This window comes from Hypanus sabinus, chromosome 23, assembly GCF_030144855.1.
Source record: "Hypanus sabinus isolate sHypSab1 chromosome 23, sHypSab1.hap1, whole genome shotgun sequence".
NCBI classification, from domain to species: domain Eukaryota; kingdom Metazoa; phylum Chordata; class Chondrichthyes; order Myliobatiformes; family Dasyatidae; genus Hypanus; species Hypanus sabinus.
This window is the reverse complement of record NC_082728.1, coordinates 950,809-976,530: the sequence shown is the minus strand read 5'-3', so window position 1 is coordinate 976,530 and position 25,722 is coordinate 950,809. Positions and strand designations below refer to the sequence as shown.

The following is a 25,722-nucleotide window of genomic DNA, read 5'->3' as shown; positions in this document are numbered from 1 at the left end:
GGGTTGAGGTGCACAGGCTACATTGTGCAGTAGTTGAAGTTTACAGCAGTGGTATACTGGAGTTGAGGTGGACAGATACTGTGGTGTACAGCATTTGAGATATACAGGCAGTGAGGTGTACAGAGATTGAAGTGTACAGGCAATGTGGTGTACAGGTGGCATGGTATACAGGGTTTGAGGTGTACAGTGAGTGTATTATAGGTAACTCAATTCCTGTACACCATGCCACTTGTATATCTCAACGCATGTACAACCTATACATTATGCTGCCAATATACCTCAACCCTTGTACACCACTCCACCTGTACATGTCAATGCCTGTAAACCACACTGCCTGTACTCCTCAATCCTTGTACATCATTCCACCAGTACAACTCAACCCCTGTACACCACCCCGCCTGTACGTTACAACCTCTGTACAACATGCCGCCTATACACCACACCACTTTTACACCTCAATTGCTGTACACTATGCCACCTGTACATCTCAACATCTGTACACCATGCTGCCTGTATACCTTAATCCCTGTACATACCTCCTTTGCACATCACCCCAGACACCACATCCCCCATACACCTCAAACCCTCTACACCACAAACCCTGTTCTCCACTCTGCCTGTAGCGCTCAATGCCTGTATACCACACCAGCTGTACATCTCAATACCAGTACACAATCTCTATACACCATTCTGCCAGTACACCTCAACCTCTGTACACCACATCACCTGAACATGTCAGCCCCTGAAAACCAAACCACTTGTACATCCCAATCCCTGTATCAGCCCCCGTACACCTTAACATCAGTACACCATGCTGCCTGTACACTACACTGGCTGTACAGCTCAAATGCTGTACACTATTATCCCCTGTACACCATGCCATCTGTACAACTCAACCCTGTGTACACCACTCTGCCTGTACACTACTCTGCCTGTACATCTTAATCACTGTACGCCTCACTGCCTGTACATCTCAAACACTGTACACCTAAACTTGTGTATACCAGTATGCCTGTACACAATGCTGCCTGTTCACCTCACCACCTGTACACATCAATCCCTGTGCACTACACCACCTGTACATTTGAACTGTTGTACACTCCACCAGTATATTTCAATGCCTGTACATCACACCAACTGTATACCTCGACCTCAGTGTACCATGCCACCTGTTCACCTCACTGCCTATACCCCATAACTGTTGTACACTATGCTGCGTGTACACCTCAACACCTGTACACTGTGCCACCTGTAGTCCTCAATCCCTGTACACATCAACCTCTGTGCAGGGATGAGATTGGGTGCTACCCTATGTTACAGGAGCAGCCATTGCGTGGAGAGTGGACACGTGTCACCTGCGGTGAGCTCCCTGCACAGTGGCGAAGAACAGTTTGAGGATTACGGGGAGGGGGATGTCTCCCCAGGCAGCCCATCTGCTGACGAGGAGGGACGGACACATGCCTGCTCTGATCTAGGGTCATCCCTCTGCTCCAGGTGAGTCGCAGCAACCTTCCACCACAGGAATCGGGGTGGCAGAGTGTAATGATTAGTACCGCTGCGCCTGAAATAGGGGGATGGGGGGATTGATCCCTACCCCCATGCACATAGTAGGGACCTGGACTCGATCCCATCCCCAGTACTGTGTGTGTGAAGTTTGCATATTTCCCTCTGACCTTGGGTGTTCCTCGAACCCGGTATTGCTGGGGTATTTTGTCTCCCCCACCCATCAGACCCATTTTGTCACACCCAGCGGTGACTCTCTCATGCCTACAGTGCTGGACAGACCCCGCGGAGAGGGGAATGGGGGGGTGAGGGGTGGTGGGGGTGAAGGACAGACTGCACTACACCCAGCGGTGACTCTCTCATGCCTACAGTGCTGGACAGACCCTGCGGAGAGGGGAATGGGGGGGGTGAGGGGTGGTGGGGGTGAAGGACAGACTGCACTACACCCAACGGTGACTCTCTTGCCTACAGTGCCGGACAGACCCCGCGGAGAGGGGAATGGGGGGGTGAGGGGTGGTGGGGGTGAAGGACAGACTGCACTACACCCAACGGTGACTCTCTCTTGCCTACAGTGCCGGACAGACCCCGCGGAGAGGGGAATGGGGGGGGGGGGTGGTGGGGGTGAAGGACAGACTGCACTACACCCAGCGGTGACTCTCTCATGCCTACAGTGCCGGACAGACCCTGCGGAGAGGGGAATGGGGGGGTGAGGGGTGGTGGGGGTGAAGGACAGACTGCACTACACCCAACGGTGACTCTCTTGCCTACAGTGCCGGACAGACCCCGCGGAGAGGGGAATGGGGGGGTGAGGGGTGGTGGGGGTGAAGGACAGACTGCACTACACCCAACGGTGACTCTCTTGCCTACAGTGCTGGACAGACCCCGCGGAGAGGGGAATGGGGGGGGGTGGTGGGGGTGAAGGACAGACTGCTCTACACCCAGCGGTGACTCTCTCATGCCTACAGTGCCGGACAGACCCCGCGGAGAGGGGAATGGGGGGGTGAGGGGTGGTGGGGGTGAAGGACAGACTGCACTACACCCAGCGGTGACTCTCTTGCCTACAGTGCCGGACAGACCCCGCGGAGAGGGGAATGGGGGGGTGAGGGGTGGTGGGGGTGAAGGACAGACTGCACTACACCCAGCGGTGACTCTCTCATGCCTACAGTGCCAGACAGACCCCACGGAGAGGGGAATGGGAGGGTGAGGGGTGGTGGGGGTGAAGGACAGACTGCACTACACCCAACGGTGACTCTCTCTTGCCTACAGTGCCGGACAGACCCCGCGGAGAGGGGAATGGGGGGGGGGGTGGTGGGGGTGAAGGACAGACTGCACTACACCCAACGGTGACTCTCTCATTCCTACAGTGCCGGACAGACCCCGCGGAGAGGGGAATGGGGGGGGGGTGGTGGGGGTGAAGGACAGACTGCACTACACCCAACGGTGACTCTCTTGCCTACAGTGCCGGACAGACCCCGCGGAGAGGGGAATGGGGGGGGGGTGGTGGGGGTGAAGGACAGACTGCTCTACACCCAACAGTGACTCTCTTGCCTACAGTGCCGGACAGACCCCGCGGAGAGGGGAATGGGGGGGGGGTGAGGGGTGGTGGGGGTGAAGGACAGACTGCACTACACCCAGCGGTGACTCTCTCATGCCTACAGTGCCGGACAGACCCCACAGAGAGGGGAATGTGGGGGGGGTGAGGGGTGGTGGGGGTGAAGGACAGACTGCACTACACCCAGCGGTGACTCTCTCATGCCTACAGTGCTGGACTGACCCCGCGGAGAGGGGAATGTGGGGGGGGTGAGGGGTGGTGGGGGTGAAGGACAGACTGCACTACACCCAACGGTGACTCTCTCTTGCCTACAATGCCGGACAGACCCCGCGGAGAGGGGAATGGGGGGGTGAGGGGTGGTGGGGATGAAGGACAGAGTGCACTACACCCAACGGTGACTCTCTCATGCCTACAATGCCGGACAGACCCCGCGGAGAGGGGAATGGGGGGGTGAGGGGTGGTGGGGGTGAAGGACAGTCTGCACTACACCCAGCGGTGACTCTCTCATTCCTACAGTGCTGGACAGACCCCGCGGAGAGGGGAATGGGGGGGTGAGGGTTGGTGGGGGTGAAGGACAGACTGCACTACACCCAGCGGTGACTCTCTCATTCCTAAAGTGCCGGACAGACCCCGCGGAGAGGGGAATGGGGGGGTGAGGGGTGGTGGGGGTGAAGGACAGACTGCACTACACCCAGCGGTGACTCTCTCATGCCTACAGTGCCGGACAGACCCTGCGGAGAGGGGAATGGGGGGGTGAGGGGTGGTGGGGGTGAAGGACAGACTGCACTACACCCAGCGGTGACTCTCTCATGCCTACAGTGCCGGACAGACCCCACAGAGAGGGGAATGTGGGGGGGGTGAGGGGTGGTGGGGGTGAAGGACAGACTGCACTACACCCAGCGGTGACTCTCTCATGCCTACAGTGCTGGACAGACCCCGCGGAGAGGGGAATGGGGGGGGGTGAGGGGTGGTGGGGGTGAAGGACAGACTGCACTACACCCAACGGTGACTCTCTCTTGCCTACAATGCCGGACAGACCCCGCGGAGAGGGGAATGGGGGGGTGAGGGGTGGTGGGGATGAAGGACAGAGTGCACTACACCCAACGGTGACTCTCTCTTGCCTACAGTGCCGGACAGACCCCGCGGAGAGGGGGAGCCGTTTCTCCCAGGGCGGGTCTCGAGGTGTTCTGTGCTCAGTGTAGCCGCCGCATTGATCTGCTCAGTGACCTGGCGACCCGGCTCCGCAAGCTCAAGGCTGAAGGGTGAGAAAGGCTGTCACCACGGCAATTGGACTGCGAGGTGTGGGGCGGGGTTGAGATGGAGAGTGGTCTGTGTGGGTGGTGATGTGTGAGGCATTGGGCATGGTGGTGAGGGGGATTAGGGAGTGTTCAGTGTGGGTGGGGTGGGACAAGAGGCAGTCAGTGTTGGTGGAGAGTGAGGGTTTGGGGTTGGCAGTGATGGCAGAGGGTTGGATTGTGGTTGAGGGGTGGGATGGGTGAGACTGATTAGTGGACAGTGTGGATGGGATGGCATTGGTCAGTAGTCAGACCCTGATGGGAGTGATATACAAGCCTCCAGCAGGATGTTGCATATGAATTTCAAATGGAAATAGAAATGTTGTGTAATAAGAGAAATGTTATGAAAGTCGTGGGGGGATTTCAATATGCAGATAGATTGGGAAAATCAGGTTGGTGTTGGATGCCAGGAGATGAAGTTCGTAGAATGTTTATGAGATAGTTTTTTTGGGACAGCTTGTGGTTGAGCCCACCAGGGGAATAGGTAATTCCTGATTGTGTATTGAACCAGATTTGATCAGGAGCTTAAGATAAAGGAACATTTAGGAGACAGTAATCATAATATGATAAAATTCGCTCTGCAAGTTTGAGAGGGAGTGGATAAAGTCAGATGTATCAGTGTTACAGAAAAGTAAAGGGAGTTGCAGAGACATGAGAGAGGAGCTAGCCGAAGTTGATTGGAAGGGGACATGAGCAGGGAGACCAGCAGAACAACAATGACTGGAATTTCTGGGGGCAATTCAGAAGGCACAAGATAGATACGTCCAAAAGATGAAGAAATATTTTAAAGAGGTAATGACACATCTGTGGCTAACAAGAGAAGTCAAAGACAGCATAAAAGCAAAAGAGGGGGGTATATAATAGAGCAAAAGTTAATAAGAAGGTAGAGGATTGGGAAGCTTTTAAAAATCAACAGGAGGCGACTTAAAAAGCAATTGCACAGAAAAGATGTAATTTAAAGGGAAGCTAGACTACAAGATAAAGGAGGATACCAAAAGTTTTGTTTTCAGATAGTTTTTTTAAAGTTTTAAATTTTTTTTTAAAGAATCAAAGAGAGGTGAGAGTGGGTATCGGACCGCTGGAAAATGATGCTGGAGAGGTAGTAATGAGGGACAAAGGAATGGCAAACAAAATTAATAAGTATTTTGCATCAATATTCATTGTGGAAGACATCAGCAGATTTCAAATTCAAGGGTGTCAGAGAGCAGAAGTGAGTTTAGTTACTATTACTAAGGGGAAGTTGCTTGGGACGCTGAAAGGTCTGAAGGTAGATAAGTCACTTGGACCAGATGGTATACACCCAGGGCTCTGAAAGAGGTGGCTGAAGTGATTGTGGTGGCATTAGTAATGATCTTTCAAGAATCACTAGATTCTGGAATGGTTCCAGAGGACTGGACAATTGCAAATGTCACTCCACTCTTTAAGAGGTAGAGGCGAAGAGGGAAGGAAATTAGGCCAGTTAGCCTTCAGTGATTGGGAAGATGTTGGAGACCATTATTAAGAAGGAAGTTTTGGCATACTTGATAAAGTAGGCCAAAGTCAGTATGGTTTCCTTAGGGCGAAATTATGCCTGACAAATCAATTGGAATTCTTTGAGAAAGTAACAGGCAAGATAGAGTCAGTGGATGTTGCTTACTTGAATTTTTAGACAGTGTGCCACACATGAGGCTGTTTAACCAGTGGTATTACAGGACAGATACCAGCATGGTTAGAAGACTGCCTGACTGGCAGGAGGCTAAGTGTTAGAATAAATGAGGCCTATTCTGGTTGGCTGCAGGTGACTAGCACTGTCCTGCAGGGGTCTGGGTTGGGACCACTTCTTGTTGTATGTCAATGATTTGGATGATGGAATTGATGGTTTTGTGGCCAAATTTGCAGAAGATACAAAGGTAGGAGGAGGGGCAGGTAGTTTTGAGGAAGCAGGGATTCTGCAGAAGGACTTTGACAGACTGGGGGTGTCTCACTGAAATCCATTAAATATTGAACCGCCTCGACAGAGTGGATGTGGAGATGTTTCCCTTTGTGGGGTGGTAGTCTAGGACCAGAGGGCACAGCCTCAGGATAGAGGGATATATAAGCTGGAGGTTAATAGATTCTTGACAAATCAGGGCATCAAAGGTTACAAGGAGAAGGCAGGAGAATGGGGTTGAGGAGGATAATAAATCAGCCATAAAGGAATGGCAGAACAGACTCAATGGGCTGAATGGCCTAATTCTGTTCCTATGTTTTATGGTTAGTGCATCCATGCACTGATCTGCAACTTTCTCTATCTCTGCCTTTCCAGCTCCAGCAGGAAGTTGTCGTCTACAGCATTTGGAAGGTGAGAGTAACCCCTTCCCATCCCTCCTGTCTACTTCCTTCCCTTCCCGAACCCAACTCCACCCCTACTCACAATTCCACACCTCATAGCACCTCCCCATTCTTCCCCAATGGTGGTGAATAAGGGGCTAGTGTGAAGAGGGCAGGGAAGCGACAGGAGGCACAGGAGAGAAATCAGGTAATTGACCTCGCTGGGATGGAGAGCGAAGCAGTCAGGGTGCTGGGGGCCAACAGATCTCAGGAGCCTGGACTTTGTTGGAAGGGTGTGGGGGGGAAGGTCAGCTGTCTTGCTGGGTGTTACAGCTGGAGCACTGGGGGTGTGGGGGCTTCTCTCAGACCACGGTTTGGTGAACACAATAATGTCTCGTCTCTCCTCAAGACAACTCTTCCACACCAGTAACTACAATAGCAACAGCTCTGAGGACTTGTTCCGGGACACCATCGACCCCTGTGAAGACGACATCGCCCAGAAGGTGAGAGACAGACAGTCTGATGCTTGCTGCTCATTTCATAAGATTTTATTCTTTAAAGTGATGTCATTTACATTTTAAAATAAACTGCAGCTGTCTGCCTGAGGTGCGCGCTACACCCTGTTGTTCCCAATGGCTGCAGGCAAAGTCACACCCTTGGAAGAGGGGTAGGAGGTCACAACTGACCACTGCCTGGGCCCATGAATGACCACACAGGTCAGGCCCAGAAACAGCCTGATGAGAGGGATCCCCCGACTGACCTCCCCCACCAATCCTCCACATCAGCCCAGGGGTCAGACGGATGAGGCTGAAGTCTGACTGGAGCCAGAGAAACAGTCCCTTTACACACTCAGACCCGGCCGGGGCCCTGCATATGGGAACGCTCTATGTTGCTTCGCACTCTCAAACAGACTGTAACCTCTCCCATGATATACAGTGCCCTGCAGGAGGTGACCACATCCCAGATTTGCAAAGCTCCCACACAGCCTGATGGTCACTGTTGGGAGAAAAACTGCACCATTGGGGAGCAGCTCAATGTACTTGGGAGTGTGTGATGGGACGGTGTGGAGGGAGCTTCACTCTGTGTCTGACCCTGGGAGTGTGTGACGTGACAGTGTGGAGAGAGCTTCACTCTGTGTCTGACCCTGGGAGTGTGTGACGTGACAGTGTGGAGGGAGTTTCACTCTGTGTCTGACCCTGGGAGTGTGTGACGTGACAGTGTGGAGGGAGTTTCACTCTGTGTCTGACCCTTTTTTTTTTCTATTACAAAATCCTTTATTACAAATTTAGGTGCTATACAATATATACAAAACAGTGGCAAACACAATTACTGCACTACAAATAGACAATAGACATTACACCAGAATGTTGCCATCTCTATCCACGATGGCATTTACACCCCGCGGAGCCCAACGGTCTCGAAACTCCTCCAAGGCCACTGTGGACTGCGCGTGTTCCTTTTCAATAGTTACCCGAGCACGAACATACCCCCTAAACATTGCCAGGCAGTCTGCCCGGTGAGATCCTCCCGCCACCCGTTTCCAAGACCCTCGGATGGCGGATTTCGCCAGCCCCAGGAGCAAGTTGACTAGGACATCCTCATCCCTCCATGCCCCCTTCCTTACTGGATGACCATATATAAACAGGGTGGGACTAAAATGCAGCCAGAAGGCGAGAAGCAGCCCACGCAAATATGCAAAAAGAGGCTGCAGCCTCACACACTCCATGTACATGTGGTACACGGTCTCCTCCAGCCCGCAGAAGTGGCATGCGGGTGGGAAGTCCATGTACAAACTGAAAAACTTATTGCAGGGCACTGCCCTATGCAGTACCCTCCAGCCGAGATCCCCCAGGTGCATGGGAAGAACCCCGGCGTAAAGGGACTTCCAGTGGGGACCCTCCTCACCTCTGGGTGGAAGGACTGACCGCCATGGCGTGTCGGGACGGTGTACAAGGGCAAGGAAGTGGAGGATGTGGAGTAGCAGCCCATACAGATACCTCCTACTTGCATCCCTGAATGGGACTGTGGGTATCGATGAGAGACGGCTCAAGTTGTGCGGACACGGCTCCCGGAGAAGATTGCGGGGTCTGGGCCCGACCAGCAGCTCAGCCTGAGTCGGTCCACACAACTGAGCCGCACCGACAGCCACTGAGGTAGGGCAAGGGCCGGCCAGGACCCCGCCCTCCGCCTGAGGAGGGGATTCCCGGCCTGAGGTGACCATGTTCCAGACTCTCAGTAGGTCCTGATAGAAGCTGGGCAGACTCCGCAAAGCAGTACGGCTGACACCCGCTGGTGGTAGCCGCATGTCTTCGTGAAGACAGCAGCCCCTCCGGAGGAAGAAAGTCGCCAACACGTGCCACCTGGGAGGGTGCTCGGCGTACAGGAATCTCTGCAGAGTCCTGAGGCGGAGAGCCGCCAGCTGCGTTCGGACGCACACCAGCGACTGTCCGCCCTCTCCCACTGGGAGACTCAAGACCGCTGCAGAGACCCAGTGTTTCCTGTTGCCCCAGAAGAAGTCCACTAATTTCCTCTGCAGTCTTGCAACAAACGGGGCAGGAGGGGCCAAGGTGACCATCCGATACCACAACATGGAGGCCACCAGCTGGTTTATGACCACCACCCTGCCTCGATAGGAAAGCACCCTGAGAAGGCCTGACCAGCGCCCCAGCCGGGCCATGACTTTCATCTCCAGGTCCTGCCAGTTCGCCAGCCAGGTCTCCCCAGAAGGACTCAGGTAGACTCCCAGATAGAGGAGACGCCGAGTACTCCACTCAAAAGCTCTCATCTCCTCCGGCAGGGAGTCCACCTGCCACTGACCCACTAAGAGTCCGGAACATTTCGCCCAGTTGATCCTGGCGGAGGATGCTGCCGAGAAAATGTCTTGGCACTCGCGCATCCTCCGCAGGTCAGTGTGTGACGTGACAGTGTGGAGGGAGTTTCACTCTGTGTCTGACCCTGGGAGTGTGTGACGTGACAGTGTGGAGGGAGTTTCACTCTGTGTCTGACCCTGGGAGTGTGTGACGTGACAGTGTGGAGGAAGATTCACTTTGTGTCTAACTCCGGGGGTGTGTGATGGGATGGTGTGGAGAGAGTTCCAGTCTGTGTCTGACCCTGGGAGTGTGTGACGTGACAGTGTGGAGGGAGATTCACTCTGTGTCTGACCCTGGGAGTGTGTGACGTGACAGTGTGGAGGGAGATTCACTCTGTGTCTGACCCTGGGAGTGTGTGATGAGACAATAAACTGAACTGGGTTTTCTTTGTCAGGTGTGTTACTTGGAGAGGAAGGTTTCGGAGCTGGAGAATGAACGAATCATTAAGGGCGACCAGAAGAGTAAACTGAAACAGGAGAATGTTCACCTGGTCCACAGGTAATGTCCTGGATGAGGGTCAAGGGAACCAAAAGGCCATTGGAATTGATGGAACCAGAGGAAGGGGTGAGGGTCCTAGAGGGAGGGTGTGTGTGCAGTAGTGAGTGTTGGACTACCTACAGTAGACAACTGAAAGCCCTGGAACCATACCACCAAAGAGCCTTCCAAAAGATTTTGAGGATCATCTGGATGGAGAGATGCACTAACATTAGTGTACAGGAGGGCGCCAGCACGGACAACAACTCCAGCACGAGTTGATGGATAGGTCATGTCATCCAGATGCCTAACTCACATCTCCCCAAACAGATCCTTAATTTCCTGTTGAAGGAAGGTCAGTGAGCCTTTGGCAGGCAAAGGTAATGCTTCAAAGAAAACTTCTATAGATGCATAATGGAGAGTTTACTGAGTGGTTGCATGGATTTACATGATACTGACTGAGAGCCAGAACCATATCATGGGAAATGATATTGTGCAGTTGAACCTGTTGCAGATATGCAATGTTGTTACATTGAACAGTGTGAGGTGTTTGTGTGTAGCTGAACAGATGACCAGCTACAATCCAACCCATGGAACACATCAGATCCTGGGACGAGGGCCACTTGGCCCTTTGAGCCTATCCCACCATTCAATGTAATCATGGTTGATGAGCCCCTGGACTGAACTGCTTGCCTGTGCCATTTCCCCCAAATTTTCTACAATTACATTTCATCCCTTTCTCAAATATATAATAAAATGTTTAAAAACACATAGCACCTCTACTTCCTTCAAAGTTTGTAAAGATTCAATATGAAATCTAAAGCTTTGACCAACTTCTACTTTAGATACATGTCGGAGAGTATAATGACAGGCTGCATCACAGCCTGGTTTGGGAATACCTATATGCTTGAACGGAAAATCCTACAAAAAGCAGTGGTTAAAGCCCACTCGATCACAGATAAAGTACTCCCCACCCCTGAGCACATCTACACAGCAGAAAACCCTCCACCATCAGGTCATACTGTCTTCTCACTTCTACCATCAGAAAGAAGGCACAGGAGCCTCAGGACTTATACCACTGTGTTCAGGAACAGTTATTACCCCTCAACCATCAGGCTCCTGAATCAAAGGGGATAACTTAACTCAATTTCACTAACTCCATCACTGAAATGTTCCTACAACCAATGGACTCACTTTCAAGGACTCTTCAAGTCATGTTCTCGATATTTATTGCTTACTTATTAATTGTCATCATTTTATGTTTTTTTTTGCTTTTTATACTTGCATAATTTGTTGTCTTTTACACATTGGTTATTTGTCTGTCTTGAGAGTGGCAGTTCATTGATTCTGTTGTATTTCTTTCTTTCTTGGCTGCAAGTAAATGAAACTCAGGGTTGTATAGAGTAACATACATGTACTTTGATAATAAATTTACTTTGAACATCGAAATGATCCTGAAGAAACTCAAGCTTCAGTGTAAAAATTGGGAAAACGTTGCACTCAATAGATCCACCTGAGGAAATCTGTTCAAGGGAGCTCTGCAACACAAGTGCGCCCCCTACTGTACGGCAGAGTACAAGCAGCAGCGGTGAAAGGAGACACTACAACCTAAAGACCCAACCGCTAACCACAGCCAACACTTACTCTTGTCCACACTGTAGCAGAATATGTGGGTCCTGTATTGGCCTCTAAGGCTACCTGGGGATCCACCAATGGAAATCTCTTAGGCGGGCATCATAATCAGCTCGAGAGATTACGTTGCTACAGGGTGATGGGTGTCTCTGCAGGGTGGGGTGGGGACAGGGTGGTGGGGTTTGGGACACAGGTGGGTGTGGTGTGTGACTGGGCTGCATTGTCTGACCCAACACCCCCACAGGGTGTGGTGTGAAGTTTGTGTGCATGGTGCTGACTGCAACGAAGAATCGGGATTGTGTGGAATTGGGGTGCGAAGGTGAGACTAATGTCTGACCGCCCCCTGCAGGGTATGAATGTGTGTGTGTGTCTGTATGAGTGTGTGTGTGTGTGTGTGTGTGTGTGTGTGTCTGACCCTGCCCCCACCGATGCAGGGTACATGCAATGGAGGAGCAGCTACGGGAGCAGGAGAGCCGAGCGCAAGAGGAGCTACAGCAGGAACTGCGACGACAGCGACAGCTGCTCAGCCGACTCGAGCGTCAGAAGGAGGAGGAGATCCTCACCCTCAACTCCAGGTTCATCTGAGCCTCCTGCCCCTGCAGAGCACCCTTCCACTGACCGTCCCCACTCTCCCCACTGACCGTCCCAAACCCCCCCACCGTCCACCCCAACCCACCCCACTGACCGTCCCCAAACACCCCCACCATCCACCCCAACCCACCCCACTGACCATCCCCAAACACCCCCACCGTCCACCCCAACCCACCCCACTGACTGTCCCCAAACACCCCCACCGTCCACCCCAACCCACCCCACTGACCGTCCCCAAACACCCCCACCGTCCGCCCCAACCCACCCCACTGACCGTCCCCAAACAACCCCACCGTCCACCCCAACCCACCCCACTGACCGTCCCCAAACACCCCCACCGTCCACCCCAACCCACCCCACTGACCGTCCCCAAACACCCCCACCGTCCACCCCAACCCACCCCACTGACCGTCCCCAAACACCCCCACCGTCCACCCCAACCCGCCCCACTGACCGTCCCCAAACACCCCCACCGTCCACCCCAACCCACCCCACTGACCGTCCCCAAACACCCCCACCGTCCACCCCAACCCACCCCACTGACCGTCCCCAAACACCCCCACCGTCCACCCCAACCCACCCCACTGACCGTCCCCAAACACCCCCACCGTCCACCCCAACCCACCCCACTGACCGTCCCCAAACACCCCCACCGTCCACCCTAACCCACCCCACTGACCATCCCCAAACACCCCCACCGTCCACCCCAACCCACCCCACCCCCACTGACTGTCCCTCCCCACTGACATCACCCACTCACGTTCCCACTGACTGTCATCCAGCCCCCCCTGATCACCACCCACCCCTTCCGACCATACCCACCCACCTTCACTGACCGTCACCGACCCCCTCACAACCCTCTTCCATCTGTGCCCATCCTCCCCTTTTCCAGCCCAGCTGATAATCCCATCCTCTCCCATCCCCTCCCCGGTGGTAGGTAACGTGCTCCCTCTTTCTGCTTCAGGGCCCAGCAGCTAGAGGAGGAGTCACAGCAGCTGAGACAGACAGCCACCCGGCTGAAGACCCAGACCCAACGGCTTGACCAGGTGAGGGGTGGGGGCGGGGAGATGAGGAGGGGGAGGGGTTGGGGCTCGTTTTTTCCTTCTCTTCTTTATATCTGCATAGCTGGGACAGCAGAGACGCAGGGTTGGGTAGTGAAATGCTTCTCTTGCAGGATGTGAGAGAGCAGGGAGGCCTCCTGTGTCCCTGACGACTACAACTGTGAGAAGTGCATTCAGCTGCAGCTTCTAACAAACTGTGTTAAGGAGTTGGAGCTGGAACTGGATGAACTCTGGATCATTTTGGCAGCTGAGGTGGTGATAGATAGGACTTATAGAGAGGTAGTTACACCCAAGGTACATGACACAGGAAACTGGGTGACAGTCAGGAAGGGGAAAGGGGTTAAATGGCCAGTGCAGAGTACCCCTGTGGACATCCCCCTCAACAACATGTACATCACTTTGGATATTGTCAGGGGTGGGGGGATGATTTAACAGAGGAGAGTCACAGAGGGGTCTGTGGCACTGAGTCTGGCTCTGTGACTCAGAAGGGAAGAGGGAAGAAGGGGCACACTGTGGTGACAGGATTTATTAGTCAGGGAAATGGACAGGAGGTTCTGTGGGCGAGAATGAAATTCCCGGATGGTATGTTGCCTCAGTCCTCAGCATTCTTAAAGGAAGGTGAACAGCCAGAAGTCGTGCTCCACGTAGGTACCAATGACATGGGTACAATGAGTGACGAGGTTCTGCATAGGAGTTTCAGGGACGTTAGGTGATAAGTTAAAGAGCAGGACACCCAAGATTGTGATCTCAGGATTGCTGCCCGTGCCACATGATTATGAGGCCAGAACTAGGAAGATTATACCTTTTAACACATGGCTAAGGAGTTGGTGTAGGAGGGAGGGCATAAGATTTTTGGATCATTGGGCTCTCTTCCAGGGCAGGTGGGACCTGTACAGATGGGACAGTTTGTACCTGGACTGGATGGGTACTAATATCCTAGTGGGAAGGTTTGTTAATGCTGCACAGTGGGGTTTAAACGAGAGTTGCAGTGGGATGAGAACCAGAGTGCCAGAACAGTTAGTGGAGAGGTTGTGGAGGCAGAAGTTGGTAAAACCTCAGACAAAGTTAAGAATCAAAAGGTTGAACACGGTGCGACCACTCTCCTGAGCTGCCTGTATTTCAATGTCGTAGGAAAGGCAGATAATAGTGCTGAAGATCAGGTTACAAACAGAGGCTGTGTGCAGTCAGGAGAGGCTGTTGAAAGGGCAAACTTGCAGTCAACAGGATGAGATGCAATGTAAAAGACAACATTGAAAAGGGTGAATACAGGACTGAGGGTGTTGTATCTGAATGTGCACAGTATATGGAATAAGGTAGATGAACTTGTAGCACAGTTACAGATTGGCAGGTATGATGTTGTAGGCATCACTGAATCATGACTGAAAGAAGATTATAGCTGGGAGCTTAACATCCAAGGACAAACATTACATCGAAAAGGTAGGCAGGAAAGCAGAGGGGATAGTGTTGCTCTGTCGGTAAAAAACTTAAATCAAATCATTAGAAAGAGGTGACACGGGGTCAGAAGGTGTTGAATTGTTGTGGGTAGAGCTAAGGGTAAAGGGTAAAAAGACCTTGATGGGAGTTGTATACAGACCCCCATCAGTAGTAAGGATGTGGTCTATAAATTACAATGGGAGATAGAAAATACATGACAATAGTCATGGAGGAATTCAGTATGCAGGTAGATCGGGAAGATCAGGTTGGTGTTGGATTCCAGGAGAGGGAATTTCTGGAGGGCCAAAGAGATGGCTTTTCAGAGCAATTCATGGTTGACCCCATTAGGGAAACAGCTGTTCTGGATTGGGTGTTGTGCAATGAACCAAAATTGATAGAGAGCTTAAGGTTAAAGAACCCTTACGGACAAGTGATCAGATTATGATTGAATTCACCCTGAAATTTGAGAAGAAGAAGCAAAAGTCAGGTGTATCAGCATTACGGTGGAGTAAAGGGAATTGCAGAGGCTTGAGAGGAGTTGGCCAGAGTCGACTGGAAGAAAACAATGGCAGGCACGACGGCAGAGCAGCAATGGCTAGAATTTCTTGAAGCAATTTGGAAGGTGCAGAATATATATATATATATAGATATCCTATAAAAGTATTAACCCTCTCCACCCCCTGGAAGTTTTTATGTTTTATTGTTTTACAACACTGATTCACAATAGATTTAATTTGGCTTTTTTGACACTGATCAACAGGAAGGACTCTTTTGTATCGAAGTGTAATCGAATTTCTACAGATTAGTTTAAATTTATTCCAGTTATTAAATATAAAATAACTGATTACGTAATTTCTCACCCTCTTCAAGTCAGTACTTAGTAAATGCAACTTCGGCAGCAATGACAGGCTTGAGTCTGTGTGGATAGGGGAGTGGCTTTTCATTGATTCTATTGTATTTCTTTCTTTCTTGACCCAAAGAAAATGAATCTCAGGGTTGTATAGAGTAACATACATGTACTTTAATAATAAATTTACTTTGAACATCAAAATGATCCTGAAGAAACTCAAGCTTCAGTGTAAAAACTGGGAAAACGTTGCACTCAATAGATCCACCTGAGGAAATCTGTTCAAGCTGTGCAACACAAGAGCGCCCCCTGCTGTACCACAGAGAACAAGTGACAGCAGTGAAAGGAAACACTGAGCAGCTGGACACTTCAATTTTTTTCCCCATTCTTCTTTATAAAATTGCTTGAGTTCTGTCAGATTGCATGGGGATCATGAGCAAACAGCCCTTTTCAAATCCAGCCACAAATTCTCAATTCGGTTGGGATCTGGACTCTTACTTGGCAGTTCCAGCACACTAACTTTGTTGCTTTTAAGCCATTCCTGTGTAGCTTTGGCTTTGTGCTTGGGGTCATTGTCTTGCTGGAAAACAGATCTTCTCTCCAAGTCTCAGTTCTCTTGCAGACTGCATCAGGTTTTCCTCCAGGATTTCCCTGTATTTTCCTGCATTCATTTTGCCCTCTACCTTCACAAGCCTTCCAGGGCCTGCTGCAGTGAAGCATCCCCACAGCATGATGCGGCCACCACCATACTTCATGGTAGGGATGGTGTGTTTTTGATGATGTGCAGTGTTTAGTTTGATAGCCAAAAAGCTCAGTTTTGGTTTCATCAGACCATAGAACCCTCTTCTGCCTTTTTGTAGAGTTGCTTGGAATGTTCTTTTGTTTTTGACAGAATACTGATTCTCCCACAGTTGGAACTTCCAGATGCAAGTGTATTTTTATTACAATCAATCTCCATTTAACTAATTATGTGACTTCTGAAACCAATTGGCTGCACCAGTGATGATATGGTGTATCATATTAAAGGGGGTTATTACTTATGCATTCAATTATCTTGTGTTTTATATTTGCAATTAACTTAGATCACTTTGTAGAGATCTGTTTTCACTTTGACATAAAAAAGTCTTTTTCTGTTGATCAGTGTAAAAAAAGTCAAATTAAATCCACTGTGATTTAATGTTGTAAAACAATAAAACATGAAAACTTCCAAATGGGTAAATACTTTTTATAGGCACAGTACATCCCAAAGAAAAAGAGGTATTCTAAAGGAAGGATGACACAAACATGGCTAACAAGAGAAGTCAAAGCCAACATAAAAGCCAAGGAGAGAACATGTAATAGAGAAAAATTAGTGGGAAGTTAAGAGGATTGGGAAGCTTTTAAAAACCAACAGAAGGCAACTAAAAATGTAATTAAGGAGGTAAAGATGGAATACGAAAGTAAGTTAGCCAATAATATTAAAGGCAATTGCAAAAGTTGCTTCCGATACAGAAAGGGTAAAAAAAAGAGGCGAGAGTGGACATCAGATCGCTGGAAAGTGATGCTGGAGAGATAGTAATGGGGGACAATGAAACTGCGGACAAACTGAATAAGTATTTTGGATCAATTTTCACTGTGGAAGACACTAGCAGTATGGTGGAAGTTCCAGGTGTCAGGGGTCATGAAGTTAACCATAATCAGAGGGATGGTTCTTGGGAAACTGAAAGGTGAGAAAGTAGATAAGTCACCTGGACGTGTATACCCCAGATGGTGTACACCCCAGAGTTCTGAAAGAAGTGGCTGAAGATATCATGTAGACATTAGTAATGATCTTTCAAGAATCACTAGAGTTTGGAATGGTTCCGGAAGACTAGAAAATTGCAAATGTCACTCCACTCTTCAAGAATGGAGAGAGGCAGAAGAAAGGAAACTATAAGCCAGTTAATTATTGGAAAAGAACGTTAGCAGGGATGACAGCAGAACAAGTCTGAAAGTAGCTAAATAACATAACAACATAAGAAATAGGAGCAGGAGTTGGCCATCTGGCCTGTCGAGCCTGCTGCACCATTCAATGAGATCATGGCTAATCTGGCCATGGACTCATTTCCACCTACCTGCCTTTCCCCCATAACCTTTAATTTCCTCTACTATGCAAAAATCTATCCAGCTTTTTCTTAAGTATATTTACTGAGGCAGCCTCCACTGCTTCACTGGGCAGAGAATTCCACAAGTTCACCACTCTCTGGAACAAGCAGATCCTCCTCATCTCCATGCTAAATCTACTCCCCCAAATCTTGAGACTATGTCCCCTAGTGCTAAGCTTACCTACCAATGGAAACGTCTTTCTGCCTCTATCTTATCTATACCTTTCGTATCACCCCAGGGTTCTGAAAGAGGTAGATGAAGAGAGGGTGTGGAGGCATTGTAATGATCTTTCAAGAATTACTGGATTGTGTAATGGGTAGGAAGACGGGAAAATTGTAAATGTCACTCTACTCTTCAAGAAGGGAGAGAGGCAGAAGAAAGGAAACTATGGAAACAACACACACAAAACGCTGGTGGAACACAGCAGGCCAGGCAGCATCTATAGGGAGAAGCGCTGTTGGTGTTTCAGGCCAAGACCCTTCGTCAGGAAACTATGGACTAGTTAGACTGACCTCAGTGGTTGGGAAATTGTTAGAATTGGTTGTTAAGGGTGTGATTTTGAGGTACTTTCAGGCACATTATAAAATAGGCAATAGTCTGCATGGTTTCCTCAAGGGAAAATATTACCTGACAAATCTGATGGGATTCTTTGAAGAAATAACAAGCAGGATAGACAATGGAGAATTGGTTGATGTTGTGAACTTGGATTTTCAGAAAGCCTTTGACGAAGTGCCACACACAAGGCTGCTTAACAAATTAAGAGCCCATGCTATTACAGGAAAGATTCTAACATGGATAAAATGATGGCTGACTGGCAGGAGGCAAAGAGTGGGAATAAAGAGAGCCTTTTCTATTTGGCTGCCGGTGTTGATGGCTTTGTTGCAAAATTTGAAGATGACATGAAGATACTTGGAGGGGCAGATAGTTTTGAGGCTGCAGAGAGACAGATTGGAAGAATGGGCATGAAGTGGCAGATGGGATACTGTGTCAGGAAGAGTATGGTCATGCATTTTGGTGGGAGACTGAAATGGTTGACTATTTATGGTGAACTACATATACCTGTCTGGACACCCCCCCTGCTGACTGCTCCTGTGGCTCCTCCCACAGACCCCGTGTGGTGAACTACATATACCTGTCTGGACAGGCCCCCTGCTGACTGCTCCTGTGGCTCCTCCCACGGACCCCGTGTGGTGAACTACATATACCTGTCTGGACAGGCCCCCTGCTGACTGCTCCTGTGCCTCCTCCCACAGACCCCGTGTGGTGAACTACATATACCTGTCTGGACAGGCCCCCTGCTGACTGCTCCTGTGCCTCCTCCCACAGACCCCGTGTGGTGGACTACATATACCTGTCTGGACAGGCCCCCTGCTGACTGCTCCTGTGGCTCCTCCCACAGACCCCGTGTGGTGAACTACATATACCTGTCTGGACAGGCCCCCTGCTGACTGCTCCTGTGGCTCCTCCCACAGACCCCGTGTGGTGAACTACATATACCTGTCTGGACAGGCCCCCTGCTGACTGCTCCTGTGGCTCCTCCCACAGACCCCGTGTGGTGAACTACATATACCTGTCTGGACAGGCCCCCTGCTGACTGCTCCTGTGGCTCCTCCCACAGACCCCGTGTGGTGAACTACATATACCTGTCTGGACAGGCCCCCTGCTGACTGCTCCTGTGGCTCCTCCCACAGACCCCGTGTGGTGAACTACATATACCTGTCTGGACAGGCCCCCTGCTGACTGCTCCTGTGGCTCCTCCCACAGACCCCGTGTGGTGAACTACATATACCTGTCTGGACAGGCCCCCTGCTGACTGCTCCTGTGGCTCCTCCCACAGACCCTGGTATAAAGGCGATTGAGGCCTGAGCCCGGCCCTCAGTCTCCAGGATGTAGTATGGTGGTCAACTACTGCTTGTTCTTTCTTCCAGTAAATAAAAGCCGATATCTCGTCTTCATAACTCAGAGAGTTATTGATGGTGCATCACTATTATCTAAATAGAGAGAAAATACAAAAAAAACTGAGATGCAAAGGGAGTTGGGAATCCTTGTGCAGGATTCCCTAAAGGTTAATTTACAGGTTGAGTTTGTGGTAAGGAAGGCAAATGTGATGTTAGCATTCATTTCAAGAGGGCTAGAATACAAAAGCAAAGATGTAATGTTGAGACTTTAGAAAGCACTGGTGAGGCCTCATTTGGAGTATAGTGAGCAGGTTTGGGTTTGTTATCTTAGAAAGGATGTGCTGAAACTGGTGAGAGTTCAAAGGAGGTTCACAAAAATGATTCCAGGATTGAATGGCTTGTCATATGAAACATGTTTGATGGCTCTGGGCCTCTACTCACAAGAATTCAGAAGAATGAAGAGTGACCTCATTGAAACCTATTGAATGGTGTAAGGCCTTAATAGAGTGTACGTGGAGAGGATGCTTCCTACGGTGCGAGAGTCTAGGACCAGAGGATACAGCCTCAGAATAGAGAGGCATCCTTTTAGAACAGAGATGAGGAGGAATTTCTTTAGCCAGAGAGTGGTAAATCTGTGGAACTCTTTGCCATGAGAAACATGTGGCAGGGAATTCAAAGGATCACAGACTACAAGTCTATCCTGCATGTCAGTGACCAGGATGCTTCACTCTCCGAGAGGCTGAATGTCCTCTATGTCTAGTTTGATATGCAGAACAAAATGCTGGTGAGGAAGACACCCCTCACCTCAGGGGAGCAGACTCTCTCTAGCTGAAGCTGAGGTGAGGGGTGCCCTGGATGAATGAAATCACGCAAAGCTGCAGGGTCTGTTGATATACCAGGTAGGGTCCTGAAAAACTGCCTTCCAGCTGACAGAGAGGCTAATGGATGTATTTAACATATCTCTGGAACAATCCATTGTCCTCACGGTTTTCAAGGTGGCAACCATCATTCCAGCAACAAAGAAGGCGACAGTAACCTGCCTAAATGTCTTATTGTGTCCGATGATATTAACCAACCATTATGAAATGCTTTGAGCAGCTCATCACGGAGCACATTAAAACCTTTCTCCCAGCTACACTGGACCCTTTCCAGTTCACTTACCACTCCATTTGATCTACTCTGTCCTGTCCCATCTTGGAAATGGGGTCTTGTATGCCAGACTGCTGTTTATAGATTTCAGTTCAGCATTCAACACTATCATACCCCAACAATTGGTGGGGAAACTGTCCTCGCTGGGCCTCAACACTTCCCTCTGTAATGGATACCAGACTTCTTAACAATGCGGACACAATCAGTCTGTGTGAGCAGCAGCGTCTCTTGTTCCGTTACACTGAGCACTGGCGCTTCCCAAGGCCGTGTGCTCAGCTCACTGCAGACGTATGAGTGTGTCGCAGGATCCATCTCAAACCATGTCATCGCGTTTGCTGATGACACAACAGTGGTTGGCCTTATCAACAATGATGACAAGACAGAGTATAGAGAGGAAGTGGAGTGGCTGGTGGATTGGTGTGAGAGGAACAACCTAAGCCTAAATGTGGAGAAGACAAAGGAAATCATTGTGGACTTCAGGAAGGTGCAGATGAACCATCCCCCTCTGCGAATACATGACTCCTCCACGTGACTGGTTAATCTGTTCTGTACCGTACAATATATAATATTAATGCACTTTAGTTTGCTGTTAATGTGTGATTCCTCAGTAGACTTTATCCTTACCTTCATAAGTTATCGTGTGTTGTGAGTACTACTGTGCCTTACACCCTAGTTCGGAGAAACGTTCTCTCATCTCCATATACATTATATGATTATATATGTTATATACATGTATGTAGTTAAATGACAATTAAGTTGACTTGACCTAACTGTGAAGACCAAGTTTTTATGAATATTTAAGGCAAAGGTTGATAGATTCTTGATTGGTCAGGGCATGAAGGGATATGGGGAGAAGGCCGGAGATCGGGGCTGAGAGGGAAAATAGATCAGTCAAGATAAAATAGCAGACAGACTTGACGGGCCCAATGGCCTAATTCTGCTCCTATATTTTATGGCCTTATGGGTGAAGTGACTTATTTGAGCTGGAGGTCTGTAATGAGCTGGGGTTCCATGGGGATCTGTACTGGGACCACTGAGGTATGTAAATGAAAATGTAGATGAGTTGATTAGTAAGTTTGCGGATGATACCAAGATTGGTGGAGTTGTGAATAGTGTAGAAGACTGGCAAAGAATACAGCACGATGTAGATTAGTTGCAGATATGGGCAGAAAAATGGCAGATGGAGCTTAACCCAGACAAATGTGAGGTGTTGCACCTCAGTAGGGCAAATGGGTAGGAGACAGTAGGGCAAGATCATTAACTGTGTTGCTGAGCAGAGAGATCTTGGGATCCGAGTTCATGGCTCCTTGAAAGTGGCTGAACAGGCCGACGAGGTGGTTGAGGAGGATTACGGAATGCTTGCCTTTATTAGTCATGAGGTCAAAATTCAAGAGATAATGTTGCAACTTAAAAAAACTCTGGTTTGGCCACATCTGGAGAATTACACATAGTTCTGGTCGCCCCACTATAGGAGGGATGTTGGGGCTTTGGAGAGGGTGCAGGAGAGGTTTACCAGGATGCTGCCTGGTTTAGAGGTCATATATTATCACGAGAGGCTGGATAAATTTGGGTTGTTTACTCTGGAGTGTCGGAGTCTGAGGGAGATCTGATAGAGGTTTACAAGATTATGAGAGGCATAGATAGAGTGGGCAGAGAATATCTGATTCCCATGGTTGAAATGCTTAATACCGGAGGGCATGCATTGAAGGGGAGAGGGGTAGGTTCAAAGGGGGATGTGAGGGATGAATTTTTTACTCAGAGTTGTGGATGCCTGGAATACGATGCCTGGTGTGGTGGTAGGAGTAAATATATTAAAGGCTTTTAAGAGATGTTTGGATAGGCACATGAATGTAAGGAAGATGGAGGGATATGGACATGGTGTAGGTAGGAGGGACTAGTACTTGTGTGTTTTTGATTTGATTTTTAGCTGGGTGGGCACAACATTGTGCTGTACTATGTTCAATGCCCTATCATATTTGGCAGATCACAGTGCAGTTGTCCATTACTCCAGTGGTGAGGCTACACTTTGGAATAATATGAACAGTTTTGGTCACCCTGCGATAGAAAATATATTAATAAACAGGAGAGAGTGCAGAAAAGATTTATAAGGATGTTACCAGGACTTGAGGGTCTCGGAAGGAAAGATTGGGTAGGTTAGAACTTTATACCTTATGAGGGAGATTGTGAGGTGATCTTACAGAGCTGTATCAAATCATGAGAGGGGTAGACAGAATTGGGAAATTACAAACAAGAAGGCATGGGATTAAGGTGAGAGAGGAGAGACTGACTGGCAGTTTGTTCACCCAGAGGTTGGCCATTACATGGAACGAGCTGCCAGAGGAAGTGGTTGAGCCAAGTACATTAACCTATCATAATGGTTAGCAGACATGGAGTGTTGGAGTGCGGAGTTCAGTTCCCTTTGCCATCTGTAAGAAGTTTGTCTGTCCTTCCTGTATGTGTGAACTTTCTCTGGGTGCTTCAGTTTCCTCCCAGAGTCCAATGACGTATTGGTTAGTAGGTTAATTGGTCGTTGTAAATTGTCCTGTGATTAGGCTAGGGTTAAATCAGTGGGTTGCAAGGTGGCATGGCTTGTTAGGCCAGAAGAACAGTTCACGCTGTATCTCTTAAGTAAAATAAAGCAGTAAACAGCTTTTAAAAGTCAATTGAAAAAGTTTAGAAAGTTAATGGCCAAATGTTAGCAAATGACACAAGTTTAGTCAGCTATCTGGATTAAAATGGATAGGTTGGGCCAAAGGGCCTGTTTCTATGTTGTATACCTCTGTAACTCCCCGTTCTCTTCCCTGTCCCCTCTCTTCCACCCTCTCCCCCTCTCTCCCCTCCCTTTCCATCTCTCACATCTCCCTCCTTTACTCCCTTTCTCTCACCTTCCATCCCTCCCTCCCACTCCCTCAATCCCTCTCCCCGTCCCTCCCACAACTCAGGAGCACCAGCGGATCTCGTACAAGCTGGAGGAGACGAGCCTGCGCCTGCGGGACGAGGTGGATCTGTACCGCAGGATGGTGGAGAGGATGAGGCAAAACCGGCAGGAGTTCCAGAGAGAGCGCGAGGCTATGCAGGAGGTGGGGGAGGGTGTTGACGGCTTTGGGTAGAGGGAGAGCGGAGCGACAGGTGATAGGGGGAAGGGAGAGTGGGTGGGAGGGAGAGAGAGATGGGAGCAAGAGGGGATAAGGGAACAGTATGAATGGGGGATGTTGGGAAGGGAGGGGCAGGAAGGGAGAGGGAGGGTGATGGAGTGGCACAGGAGAAGATGGTGATCCTGCAATGACAGTGGATGATGTTGAATTGGCAGCTGTGGGAGGGGGTACAAAGGGGGGTGTGAGTATGGGGCTCAGTTTCCCAGTCTGTGTCCTCAGGCTCAGACCGAATATAGCCCCTACAGCCTGGTGAACCCCTGCAACAGGGCAAGAGACAGACATGCTCCACTATCCCAACCCCATTCTGATCAGTGATGTACCGACAGACCCCAAACCACTGGTTCTCACTGTCTCCTCTCTCTCCCCCCCCTCTTACCCTCTCTCCCCCTTACCTACTCCCCGTTCTTTTCTGTCTCATCTCTCTTCCCCCTCTACCCCATTACCCACTCCTCATCCTCCCTCTCTCCCCCCCTCCTCACCCCCTCTCCTCTCCTGTCCTCTAGCTGATTGAAGACCTGCGCAGGGAGCTGGAACACCTTCACCTCTTTAAGCTGGACACTGAGAGGCCAGGCTGGGCTCATGGTTCACCGTCCGCCCTCTACCGCCTTTCCCTCCGCTCCCGGGAGCTTGAGCTCGAACACGAGGTCCGCCGACTGAGGCAGGTGGGTGGGGGATCCTGGGGTGCTGGCATGTCCCCAGGGCAGACTCGTGAGTGGGGATTGGGTGTGTCTCCAGTGCAGGTGGGTATCTCGGATGCACTCCTGGGACGGGGTCAGGGTGGGAATCCGCAAGGATGAGTCAGTGTCTGGCTGCTGAGTGTCCCCTGCCACGGGTCAGTCTCTCACCAGTGCTCTGACTGTGTCCATCCCTGACAGGAGAACGCGAGGCTCCGGGAACAGAACGTGGAGCTAAATGGGCAGGTCCTGGGCCTGAGTCTGAGCGAGGCGGCCGGCCTGTTCCAGAGCCCAGCGCAGAGCCTAGCCACGGAAATCGACACCGCCAGCCGTGACCAGGTGCGAACCTATCTGGGAGTGGTTGCGGGCTGGTGAGTGAGGAGAGTTTGGAAGGTTAAAGTGGGAGGGGGTCCTAAGCACTGTACTGGCAGCCTGAGGGCGCGGTGTGTAGGGAAGCGTGGGGGGTGGGTTTCAGAGTGAGAGGGTGGGGGAGGGGAGGGGTACCTGACTGTGCTGGGGTAGAGGGGAGGTGTGGTTATGGTGGTGTGCCACAGCTGTCAGTGGCGTGTAGGATGATTGGGAGGGGTGTGCTGGCAGAGGGAGGGCTGGGAGAATTGAGGGGATGAAGTTGGGAACCTGACCCTGACCCTGTGCCACAGCTGATGGAGGCGCTGAGGGACCGGGAGGAGATTAACCTGCGACTGCGTCAGTACATGGACCGAATCATCCTGGCAATAATTGACCACAACCCCTCAATCCTTGAGATCAAAAAGTAGCGCCCGGCGAGGGAATATTCACACCGAGGGAGCGTCCAGACCTGGGGAGCGTCCACACTGAGTGAACAGCCACACCGAGGGAGCGTCCACATCGAATGTCCAGTGAGGGAGCGCCCCAGCGAGAGCGAGCTCCGGGTGCTATTGCTCACCGAACCCTGGCTAACGTTCATATGTCGGTCCCTCACAGGACAGTGATCAGCCACGTCACACAAATGTTGAATGGGACTCTCGTTACTCTGCAGGGACGTAGACGAAGTGAAACCCCGACACCTCTGTCCACCCCGTCCGATCATTGGTCGGCATCTGTGGGAGAGTCTCTGCCCGCCCAGTGTGGGGGGTGCTGAGTGACCAGGACAGTGATGTGGGTGTTCTCCTGGAAGATGGGTCACTCAGGGTTG

General features: G+C 50.4%; 1 protein-coding gene across 1 annotated transcript in view; it reads left to right on the top strand.

The window, feature by feature from the left end:
* LOC132380338 (rab11 family-interacting protein 4B-like) overlaps window positions 1-25,324 on the top strand; it is a 52,484-nt gene extending 27,160 nt beyond the window's left edge. Inside the window, exons 5-15 of the mRNA XM_059949085.1 lie at window positions 1,321-1,494; window positions 4,183-4,317; window positions 6,635-6,670; window positions 7,049-7,142; window positions 9,904-10,007; window positions 12,050-12,190; window positions 13,171-13,252; window positions 23,662-23,799; window positions 24,378-24,536; window positions 24,750-24,887; window positions 25,208-25,324. Coding sequence (XP_059805068.1) covers window positions 1,321-1,494; window positions 4,183-4,317; window positions 6,635-6,670; window positions 7,049-7,142; window positions 9,904-10,007; window positions 12,050-12,190; window positions 13,171-13,252; window positions 23,662-23,799; window positions 24,378-24,536; window positions 24,750-24,887; window positions 25,208-25,324 — 1,318 coding nt within the window. The remainder of the gene's footprint in view (window positions 1-1,320; window positions 1,495-4,182; window positions 4,318-6,634; window positions 6,671-7,048; window positions 7,143-9,903; window positions 10,008-12,049; window positions 12,191-13,170; window positions 13,253-23,661; window positions 23,800-24,377; window positions 24,537-24,749; window positions 24,888-25,207) is intronic.
* Window positions 25,325-25,722: the final 398 nt, after the last annotated feature.